General features: G+C 37.3%; 1 protein-coding gene across 2 annotated transcripts; it reads right to left on the bottom strand.

Moving 5' to 3' along the window:
- Positions 1–5,357: 5,357 nt before the first annotated feature.
- On the bottom strand, positions 5,358–11,207 carry LOC139469847 (uncharacterized). Of its 2 annotated transcripts, none has more exons than XM_071252155.1 (6): positions 11,085–11,207; positions 10,689–10,802; positions 10,277–10,358; positions 8,833–8,994; positions 8,362–8,455; positions 5,358–7,235 (listed from the first exon to the last, which is right to left on the bottom strand). In XM_071252155.1, exons 1-5 carry the CDS (start codon positions 11,205–11,207, stop codon positions 8,370–8,372), a joined length of 567 nt encoding a protein of 188 aa, XP_071108256.1. In that variant the 3' UTR covers positions 5,358–7,235; positions 8,362–8,369. The 2 variants fall into 2 exon arrangements, with proteins under 2 accessions (XP_071108256.1, XP_071108257.1); XM_071252156.1 differs by having other exon boundaries at positions 5,358–6,777.
- Between the last annotated feature and the right edge of the window lie 1,235 nt (positions 11,208–12,442).

Raw genomic sequence — 12,442 nt, 5'->3', positions numbered from 1 at the left:
AGTTGACACCAACACACAACGATTAGAAGACAATCTTGACAGACTAGAATCTTAAAGCAGACACGATAACCTGATGTGTTATGCAATTGCAGAGGTAGAAATTGAAGAGTCCTCTAAATCAAAAGTCAGAAATACTTGAAACCTTGAATACGGTTACACCTCAAGGAAATCTCTCTCAGGGAGACATCCAGAGGGCACAACAAATGGGAAAACCTCAACGTGGTAAAAAGACTAATTATTGCGACATTCTTACACACACACACAGAAGACCAAATCCTCGTAAGAATGGTACTGATCTCAATAAAGACAGGGGGGAAAACTAGCAGCACGCAGACAGGAATAAAGAGGGAGTACTTTGTTATTGGTACCCTTCGACTCGACGATGACATTTCAACTGCGAACACTTGAGACATGTACTATCCTCCTACACTTGTGTTTGCCTATTGAGACATGTTTTACTTGTATCATAATTACGCAGACATGTTACCATCGCAAACATCGTACAGTCGGGTTAATTGTCGGAAAAGCAGTCATCAAAGATGTAAAACGGATATTTTAATATCTAAAGATGCTGTATATTTCTTTTTCTACCATACCCTTTATATTATAATATGTAAAAAGTACCTGTTTTAGGGTTTCTGTACATATCTCTAGACATATCAACATATCAACTAAACAAAGACAAAGATAGTGGAGATGAACTGGAAGGTGTATTATATGATATAATTTTTATGTATGATGCTGGAGTAATTCTAACAGGTTTAATTGTAGAAATTGAGAAGGCGACTTTATTATTGATGATAGTGTCGAACATATTTGAAATGAATTTGGGTGATGATGAGTTTACAAAACCCGGAAACAATACAGATAAAGAAACAAAGAACTTTGGAAGACGTTTATTACAAATAATTTTCTTTACATGTATTAAATGGCAGATTTCAGGAAGACGGTACGTATCGTTACTTGTTTTGCATGTAATGGTAAAAGTGCAGTCGATTACATGGCTGCTTCGTCATAGAGACTGTTTAAAAAATGTTTCGCTGTTCTGACATGAACGATTCTGACCACTTCTGCCTTTCGTGTAATGTTTAGATAGATATTCCAAAATTTCAAAATGATTCATTTGTTTGTATTCCCTTTTAATAAATATTTATGAAAAAACACCAGGAAACCATATTTCGTGATACCTTGGCTGATCTACATTCCGTAACACATATTGAAGACATACGATCACAAATAGAAGATGTTAATAAAGCTGTTGAAAGTTTGAACACATTCTACAAGTATCAAAGAGCTGCTGCACGTGTGAGGTGAAAAAGTAGGCCACGTGACTGCTCATCACAACCGCCATGGTGGGATGAGGAGTGTGATTGCTCAAAGCGCAACAAACTCTCAGCTATCAATGTCTTTAGACAGTCAAGTACTGATAAAGATGTGTTAAAAATATAAATATCTTAAACAAAAATTTAAAAATGTTTGTGAAATTAAGAAGGAAAACCATAAAATGGTTATTAAGAGAAAAGTTTAATAGAATTAAAGAACTCCAAGAAAGTCTATGGAAAGAAATTTGCAAGTTTGGAGACTATGAGGCTATGAGAGTAGCAATATATCTGCGCATAAAAGGTAAACTTGTTTTCAAGAACTTCTAAATCATGTCGATGAATACAGAAATATATCACTATGACAAATTCCTTTGTAATGATTACAGTCAAAGTAATCCAATAGTTTTAAATAGTAACATCACTAAAAACGAAATCACGACAACTATTCTTAACATGAAAAGTAGAAATTCGGCTGGTTTTGATCGACTACCAGTTGAATTTTTTAAACATTAGATTGACTATATCGTACCAATCTGTCAAAAACTATTTAATAGTTTTCTGGACTATGGTGTATACTCCGAGTTCTAGTGTAAAGCTGTTATCTCTCCTATACATAATCGTGGTATAGCATTTCGTCCTGTATTCTGAACGAAAGACTTCATACATTCATAAATGAATGATAAATATTTTTTTTTTAAAATCAGTTTGGTTTCCGTAAAGGCTGTTCAAAATTAGATCCTATGTTTACCCTTCATGACAAGATTTGTATATATTTAACAAAATCTAAAGGTAAATTGTATTGCTTTTTCAATGAGTTTAGTTAGGCGTTTGGTTGTGTAAATATAAATTGTAATTCAAGAGAATAACTAGTCTAGATTATATATTCGTTTGTTAAATTATATTAAATTATATTTCATTGCAAGGTTTTAACTGTCGTGATATGTATTCTTAACTAAAATCATGTGTTAAAACTGAAAAAGGAGTAACATATTTCTTAGAGTGTTGTATCGGCACACGCCAAGGCACACGCACAATTCCAAATGTATTTCTATTATTTATTAATGAATTTGTTTCCGAGTAAACAGACTGTAGAGGCATATGTATTACAAATAATGCACCAAATATCTGTCAAACGTTGTTAACTCATCTGATAGTATTGGCCGCCTACACGAATCAATTATTATATTGACACATTTTGTGATAAATGGGGAATGACACTAAATCCAAATAAGTAAACAAAAAAAGTTTTTAGACACAGTGGTTACTTAAAAAGTGATGAAGCATGGTTTAATAGAGGCAATCAAATAGAAACCATTTAATTTTATAAGTATCTTGGTAATATTTTTACACAAAAAATATTTTGGACTCGCTCAGTTACTATTCTTTCACTTCAAGCTGTACGGCAACATATTTATAAAGTACACACTTTATGTGATAGTTTGTCATTGGAATGCGCAGAAAAATGTTTGACAGCATGTTTTTTTCTGGTATCAACATATGGTGGCGAGGATATATACATATGATGCTACTAAAGTAATTAAATATTGGATAAAACATACCTCTATGAATCCTTATACAATGTCATGTTTTTATTTGAACATGGTTTTGGTTATGCATGGAAGATTCAAGACTGTGTGGGTTGTGAATATATATTAGACAAGTTAAAGCAACGTATTAACGATTTCGGCCAACTCAACTGACACGATAGTTTAACACAAAACTCGAAACTGACAGCGTAATTTACAAACAAATCTTCATTACGAACGGAAAATTCTCTTACTTGTGCCGAAAATAATTCGTTTTAAAATTTCGCTGCAGCAACCACAATCTATTGTATTGCGAACGTCATGCTTTTCATTATGTTGAAAATGAATACCAGTTTTGTCTCGTGTGCACTGCCTACTCAGAAATTAGAAGTCGCTATCCACTTCCGATTTATCTCAACCATCCCTGTCTGTAAAGTTCGTATCTATCATGTCTACAACAAATATTATATGTTTGTCAGACCTATCAAAACATTTCTATTTTGCTTTTAAACTTACAATTTCAATAATTAATTTGATATCCTTGAACTTCACCTTGCTCAAATTTAGTCAAATTATTCCCACATTGTACATGTCATCAAATGCTTTGTACCAGAGGTATCTATATCTTGGAAATAAATATGCCATACACTGGTAAAAAGATCCGCTGGTGAGGATTCAAATCAAGCATTCATTCTTATTATCATCCTTGGTCTGTTTGCACCATTCCCGTCATGGCCGACTTTCACGAAATGGTAAACCTCGATGTCCTGAAGTTACTCTGATTTTATCTGACATACATGGCTGAACTATTGTTAAAGGAGGCGTTAAAAACTCAAACCCACCAGGTCATATGTTACAGTATTATAAGTGCTCTGCCCCTATGTAGGTGAGCGTACATTCGTTGGATCCAGCTACGTCGGCACCCGACCAAACTGGCTGGAATCTGACACCTGGCGCTTTCCTCTCGGCTCCCTCAACTACACCGTGAGCTATACAAATCCCGGCTGCGTCTTAACATTCCAGGGAGTCGTCGATACAGCACAATCCCGTGGTACACAGTGCGTTAGTGACATATAGATAACTCAGATGAGTAGGTTTTAGTGTGTGTTTTATTTCTCCTACGTGTACATAAGAACTTTTTAAGGGATTGATACATGATGAAGCGCGGGAATGTTCCGCTACTCGCTCTATCAACACTTTGGTCTGAAACCAATGGTGGAGCAGGCACACCTTGAATGTTGTTCTAATTTTACAATTAAGTTTATGTTTTGGCATAGATCAGGTGTATTAAAATTGAAAAAGATAATAACCAGATCCAGTGTTATGTTTAAGCTTCAGTAGCTACAGTGGTATACTTTAACGGACATAAAGTAGGCATCACGGATCCAGGTGCTTTCAGCGTACCCCTTTCCTGTCAGTAGCAAGGCAACTGCTGTGATGACAGTTTACATGTTATCCCCGTTGTTGTCTGTTTACGTACGACTAGTCATCAATACATATCCCCCAAAGTATTGTATTTGTACGTTGTCAATTGTTCTGGAAAAGGCTCACAATCCTTCATTTGGACATGAATTATATTTTAGTAGTAACAGTCGATTTAGATGTGGATGAAACGGGGCGTTATTGTTAAGAGCAAACAGAACAGCGGATTTGTATACAAACACGATGTTCATATGAATAACATTTGTGTTGTGAAATATAGACACCAAGGCCTGGAGCTGAAGGATTATTGCTCGACATAAAGGAAAAGTTGACTATTGGAAAGTTGACGTCATCTCTCTTGTCATACAGTCTTGTGTCTTTTGAATGTCCATGCATAAATCTAAAATTGAAACATATGAGACGTACTCACAGGTCTCCTTTCTTTCTAGTTCAGGTTGGTAAATCAGTGTAAGAGAATTGGCTATTTGATTGTTATTGAGCGATATCAGATTACCATATACCCAAAGCTTAGGTAAAAACTGCTTGACCAAATTACCTTGTTTTAATTTTGCCAATCCGAGCAGAAATTACGATTCATATGCTTAAAAATACAGACAAGCACAATTGGTGCCCATGGGAGTCCTACTTCTTTGCGAAATGTCTTACCTTCAAATATTGCATATGCCTTAAAACTGTAATATTTTTTACCTCTACGTAATACATAATACGTTTTATTTACATGTTTAGGTCTTAAATAAATAACTCATGTCTCTAATGTGCGTTCTAAATGTGTGTTTGGTTTTCTATAAGTTTCATGTTTTATTTATATGTTCAAATTCATTGTTATTTCCATTCATTATATACATTTTCGCCATAAATATATATTTTGCATCTTTAGTTGGATAGTTATATACGATAAACAATCTTGTCGTAGTTTGCACTATAGTTGTGTTGCCACAAGATTTCTTTTCGATATTAATATTATCTAATATACTGGGGGAAAAAAGTAACTGTGCTTCATAACAAAAGTGGTGTAAATAATTCTGCTTTTGAAAATAAAAAAAACGATATTTAGTCATTCGTCTGATCAACATTTTATCATAACACATTCACTGTCAAAACGCATACTTGGTATCAGGAGACAGGGGGACACGCCCTTATAGAGGGGTGGTGTAACAACTCAATTAATAATGTCAATATCGGATGTGATCACCATTTTCGTTGATACAGGCGAAGCAGAGGCGGCGCATTGAAGATGATTGAAAACAGCCTGGTGATGTGGTTCTGGTCCTTCCGTAGGCGTCCATCCATCTCATCCCAGACATGTTCAGTAGGGGAGAGGTCTGTAGAAACAGCTGGCCATGGCAGCACGGCAATGTAAGGTTGCCCCAAACAGTCTGTTACAGCAAGTGCACCATGTGTGCAGGCATTATCCTGTTGCAAAGTGATTTTACGACGAGCTGTGTTCTCCGATGAGTTGACGATATTGAGTAACGCAAGCGTCGCAAAAACTTTCTCCTGGACGCCTGTTGACCATTGCACGCCCATCGGATCTTTCCTGGTGAAACGTGGACTCATCTGTGAACAATATACTGTCTTCGGAATCTTAGATGCAGTCTACACCAAGCTAGGCGTGTCTGAGGTTAACGTGGAAGCGACATTTGGCGAATCCCTGGACGTCGTTTCTGCCACTAATTGGTCGCCGTTAATGTAGTAGTTTGGTATAGATTCTGTAGATGCACCAACCAAATATGATTGTTTTGTTGACGTGACGTCACACGTGGACGACGGGCCCGTGCAAGTCATGTGTGTTGCACTGTTGTAGATAACGTCTCCAAAGGGATAACATTGTGTTTCGATTACCATTAAAGTGTCTGGCAATTTCCCGTTTGCTGCATCCCCACAACGCTTACGTAGACGTTGATTTTCAGCAACCCGTGGCATTGCGCAAATATGTATTATACTATTTCAGAATAATTCTATTCTTATTTAAATTTATGTGAATCTCTTCGTTTCGTTCGTATACTTCTGTCATATATCCATTATAAAGAATTGCATGCTCTACAACCTTGATCGTGTCAGGTATAAGTAGAAACATGAGACAGGAACATATTTGTGTCAAGATTAACACTTATCAGGTCATGTAAAGGCAACATTTCCCACACATTGTAACCATGGTATAACAACCTGTATGTTCTTATAATCTGCGGAATTTAGAATGTCACGATCGCTTTTCTGACCCAGTGGATAAAGCGTTTGCCCGGAGAGCGGAAAGTCAGTGGTTGGATCCCATTTCCGGGATACCAAAAGACGTAAATAAAATACTTCTTGTCAGTTCGCCTGACGTTTTGCATTAAGAGGGATAAAACAAGGAATGGTTGATTCGGAGTCAGTATACTGTGTCTGAGTAGGGTATCCATGTGAAACTGCAATATGGCATCTCACGTCTAAAGCACATTAAAAGAAGCTGGGAAAGCCTTGGAAAGCATTGAAAAGAGTGCCTGTTCCTGAAAATGCAAAATACTTCCAAACATAAGTATTATCGTTGTGTAGCTTCTGTGTCTATGAAAATTCGCGATTGCATCATTAAGCATCTTTTACAAAATGATTTATTTGACCTACTTAATTCAGACCGGAACAACTCTAATTCTTTTGGGTCGAGATATCTGAAGCCCTAGAACCATCTCACTCGTATGTCAGACTACACACATACATGAGAGTACTGTTAAAATTAACACTTCGAATTTATGTTTTAGCCCTTAGATTTTACATACTGTCGAAGTCTGGCTTCATGTCTCCTTGTTACACCTCTTTCTTGTGTTCAGAACACACAATCCGCTAATATGGTCACATACGTTTAGAGTGTACCAAGCTAATTCAATGAAGATAACATATTTTAAGAACATTTACTGAAGACAAAGACGACTGAATGTGGAAAATACAGCCGTTGTAACTATCCTGGACTCTGAAACAAGCAAAAGAACATTTGAAGAAAATGACATTCAAAATGATGCCAACAGATCCCACATGCAGCTAGGAAACTATAAAATGGTTGATGTGTGATAGCATCTGTCAATGACCATGCGAGTGGGAGCTGCGAACCATTAACTCGTATTCAAAAACAACAATAAATTAAGTAAGTATATATAAGATTTATGGATGAACAACTTCTTTATTGCAATTTGGAGCAACGTTTCAGTGTAGGTTCTAACACCGTTATCAAGCAAGTAACGTACGTTGACAAGTATATATATATATATATATATATATATATATATATATATATATATATATATATATATATATATATATATATATATATATATATATATATATATATTTATATATACAGATAGGAGGCAGTGAACCTACACCGAAACGTCGCTCCTACTTGTAATAAAGAAGTTGTTCATCCATAAATCTTATCCTTACTTAGTACTCCAACTTCTCAATGCCTCTCAAAGAAGACAACAATCAAGCTGATACCACTGAATTTTACCTGAAATTATTTTGTTGTCACGAGATGCTATCAACGGTCCTTTAGGGAAGGTACGAGGTATTGGGGACGTTTTCAACGATTGGGTGTAAATTGCTATTAATTATATTTCCGATTATTATTGGGGTGTTATTATTTATGTGGTCTTGAATTGATTATGGGCATCGTTCCACATAACATAAATCAAGGTTAACGCATTTCTAGAACATTGCACTTAACTCTTCATATATTAGGATGAGTATGATAAATTGCAGTGCATAAATCGTTTTAAAATCCGATCATCTTAATACTTTGAAACATTATCACATGAATCTCATATAGATATGCTGCTCTTGTGGAACTGTGCCAAAATGAACCCTGTGTTGATTTTATGATAGGCATAATATTCAATCACCAAGTGCTGGCCCATGGCGGCAAATATATACACACAAATAAAAAAACACTAGATAATGACGCTTAGTCATGTGCAGTGCAAGGAGATGCGGTTCGCCTTGAACACACATGAAACCAGATCACGTGGGATAAATGAGTTCTATGAACCAAACCAATGACAAATGTCAAAGATGTCGGGGGAATGATTGCAACTTTTAATTACCTTGTCAATCAACAATTACTTGGAACGTCGAAAGCAGTTGGATCTGTGATACCTGCTTTATGCCCGTTGAAGTAAAGCAGCATGTTGATTGGAGCTGCAAGCAAGAGAGAACAGCTATATGAAGTCACATATTGTTTAAGTGTTTAAGGCATTAATACAAAATGTTGTCAACTGACAAAAATGTAATTAGCATCGTCTTTTCAACAAAGAGGCATGCAATTATTATGTTTCTTATGACCAATGTATTTTTATTAATGACTCGGCAGTCACTAGCTACTCCTTTGTCCATATACATATTCGAACTGTGTCTTTCTTTGTAGTGAACGAATTGAAAACAACTGGCGCTCGAACTACACACCCTGACTACTCCCACACTGTAACATCGACTTACAACAGTCGGATCGCCGAGATCGCTGTTGGCAAGGCCCTAGTGAATATCAGTAATCTACTCATGTCCAACTGGGTACTGACACGAGGATGATATTCCCACGACACCCATGAAGACGGGGACACAGTCGTAGTCGGTGACGCTTATGGTGATGTTGAGGGAGCCGATAGGGAAATGCCAACCACTAGTCCTCAGCATAGCCCATTGATCGCCTACAAAGCTGGATCCCCGGTAGATGGCTGTTTCTGAACAGAACGAATCACGTGTATTAATTCCAGTTGACAAAAGCGGATACTGAACGGGTATACCTGACTGAATCCACCCTGAACTCAGCTTGACGATATCTAAATATTTATGCCGCACTTGTCTAGGTGAGCTGAGCGTTCCAGGTTATCATTCAACTGAAAGGGTATTGTTTGGGCAACTGTCACAAACGCTATTGAATAGGCAATACTATCATGTCAACGAACAAGATCGACAGCCAAGGAAGCCATCGGTGCACCTATAGTTTTACGAATAAAAAACATTGTGTGACTGCATGTAGTCACATGATGACACATCCTACATGCAGTTGGTCATGTATCAACTCTACTGATTAACGTTAATGTGTAATACGCATTGACTGTACTGTGCATGCTATTGGGCAGCTACACACGTGTATCAACTCTACTAAATAACGTTATAATATAACACGTATTGAATGTTCCGGAATCTTTTCTTGGGCAGCAGATACACGTGTATCAACTCTACTTAAGTGTTCATGTGTAACAAATACTGACTAACATAGATTGCAGGTGATGCACGTGTATTAACTCTACTGGATAACGTTCATGTGTAACACGCATTGAATGTCCCGGGGATGCAGTTGTGCAGCTGATTCACGTGTATGAGCTCTTGAATAACGTTCTACTGAATAACATGTTTTGACAGTTGGACAGTTATACACGTGTGTGAACTCTACTTAAATAACGTTCATGCAAATATTGTACGTAGAATGTAGGTGATGCAAAATTGTCAGAGGGGTAGACAAAGTACGTGATCTAGACTACCAGTTGTTGGACTTTCATTTTTGTGGAAGCCTCGCTGGCGGCTGAATGGATTAGATCGCTGTCCATGTGTTACAAGTATTGACTGTACCAGGAATACAGTTGGGGAGCTATACACATGTATCAATCCTACTGAATACTGTCCATGTGTTACAAGTATTGACTGTACCAGGAATACAATTGGGGAGCTATACACATGTATCAATCCTACTGAATACTGTTCATGTGTTACAAGTATTGACTGTACCAGGAATACAGTTGAAGAGCTATACATATGTATCAATCCTACTGAATACTATTCATGTGTTACAAGTATTGACTGTACCAGGAATACAGTTGAAGAGCTATACATATGTATCAATCCTACTGAATACTGTTCATGTGTTACCATCATTGACTGTACCAGGAATACAGTTGGGGAGTTATACACGTGTTTCACCCCGACTGAATACTGTCCATGTGTTACACGTATTGACTGTACCAGGAATGCAGTTGTGCACCATGATGTCTGTGATGTTTTCCTTGGTGCAATGTCCGTCAGGGGAGATGTTGTAACGTACTTTCTGCAATATAGTGTTTCACTTTCATTTACAGATGCAACCCTCTCACATGCAGCTTTAACTGACATACGTTTCTTTTCAGAGTCTATTCTCGAGTATCTACAATCTATGTGAATGAAATCAGTGTAACTGTACGAGCACAACGTGTTATTTCCCCGAGGGCCTCAACATTACGTCGAAATCATTCATGCAGTCAGTGAAGATAATAAAATACTCGCCAATTACTGATGATTAAAAATGAATGGGTTTCATTAGTAGAGTAAATACTGAGCATCGATCATCAATAACCGTCGGCCATCAAATTAAATATCAAAATAAAAACTAAATGCTTACCTTCGAGTATGCAGTGACGACTGTGTTCAGTGACACACGTTGTTTGTTTCCAAACTCATAGTAACGAATGGCGATAGTGCTGTTTACGTCATCGTAGAAGATATCAGACGATACCTAGAAACAATTACGCCGATATAAATGTATATATCTCTAGCTATATTCCGCTTCAGCTGCTTAAGGTTTGGAATCCAAGGTTAGATTATAATTCTTGGTCTGTTAGCACAATACCCGTGCTCGTGGGTTTCACCAATGTAGTGCACGTTCAAACATGCCTGTGCCAGATTTAGTTACAAATACTACGTGTTACAATGAACACAATCAAGATAGCTGTACAGTAATGAAACTGTCACGGACAGGTACTATCTGGTACTATACCAATTCTTCAATGAAACTCACGTTATTTCCATTGGCCATTGTTTGGGCGTCGACCATTGTGGCTGACCATTGAGAGGCCGTGCAGCATCGTAGCTGAGCCTTGACAGCCGCAAGGCAGGACAGAGAGACCAGGAGTAGCAGCATGGTGGCCGGTTAAATTACGGTGGCAAACTGATCACTAGCTTTATAGTCACTGGATTCGTTTCTGTGACTATTTACATATCATCAGGAACAACGTTCTATCGTTTCACAGTTTAAAAAAATTGTTTCAAGTTAGAGTACCTTACTACCTTGATACGTATGGCCGGAGAACCTTCTGACATGTTTTTTGAGAGGTATACGAATGCAGGTTAAATTAAAGTCGAATCTATATAGGTTCCTTATCAAAAATACAGGATAGCATTGGTTCGATCAAACAGAGCCGCTTACGCTTATCTGATTACCAGGTGTAAGTTTTCAAGATCTACGCGATGCACAGTGTGTGTGTTCTGGGTAGAGTTTGTTTCTGTGTCAGTGAATGAGTGTCTGTCTGAGTCAGTGTCTGTGTGTGTATGTGTGTGTATCAGTGTCTGAGTGGGTCTGTGCACGTGTCCGTAACTGTGTGCTTGCGTATGGGCGTGTGTGCAGGCGTGTGTGCAGGCGCGTGTGCGTGTCTGTGTGTGTAACTAGCCATGAAGTGTTGCATTTTCAAATTAGGGTTACACAGTTGTGGTTTAGTTCTCGATGTATGCCAATGATGCACTTAAGATTAAAACGCACTTTTACTCAATAAATTTCTACACTCCGCGTCCTTGCGCAATGCACTGGAACGGATATTTGGTCAAATATCACTTATTTATGTACAGATGTGTATGAAACAGCGTGCAGCTATGTCTATTCAGTAGAATGTTTGCAACAATGTGTAGGTGACAAAGGAGGAATGCAGGAACAAGGAAAAACAAAACTTAAATTGTCTTTATGACATTTCGTTGTTCTGTTTTTACCTCATCTAGCTCATCTTGACAATACTTGGTCAACAAATAACCGACATAGGGTTCATTGATAAACCCACACGACATTATGATAAAGTTGAGGTGTCACACCTTCATATAATCTGTCACACATACAAAGAAACTGTTATTGTCTTAATAACGACGAAGCTGTAGATGCTGTTTGTTTTGTTTTTATTAAGTGAAAACTAACATCATGTGACAATTTTTTAAAAACCGATAAACTTATACAAAGCGAACAAAATATATACATTTAAATTAATATAAATCAAAATCTATACTGTGCCCAATAGAGAATATATCCGTATTTGGTGCATTTGGATCTATTTCGGAAGTGCATGGGCAACTGCTTCCTTTGGCAAAGAGGTGACTACAATGAAGTGTTCAATG

This window comes from Haliotis cracherodii, unplaced genomic scaffold (genome assembly GCF_022045235.1).
Source record: "Haliotis cracherodii isolate W230 unplaced genomic scaffold, xgHalCrac1.p SCAF_2, whole genome shotgun sequence".
NCBI classification, from domain to species: Eukaryota; Metazoa; Mollusca; class Gastropoda; order Lepetellida; family Haliotidae; genus Haliotis; species Haliotis cracherodii.
The sequence above is the reverse complement of the archived record's forward strand: the minus strand, read 5'-3'. Positions and strand labels throughout refer to the sequence as shown.

Bases quoted from the DNA above. Each gene is read 5' to 3' on its own strand.
- LOC139469847 (XM_071252155.1), bottom strand. From the start codon at position 11,207: ATGCTGCTACTCCTGGTCTCTCTGTCCTGCCTTGCGGCTGTCAAGGCT. The intron at 10,803-11,084 runs GTGAGTTTCATT...AATTGTTTCTAG, and splicing joins CAATGGCCAATGGAAATAAC to GTATCGTCTGATATCTTCTA. The intron at 8,995-10,276 runs GTACAGTCAATA...CGTTCTGTTCAG, and splicing joins GGTGCACAACTGCATTCCTG to AAACAGCCATCTACCGGGGA.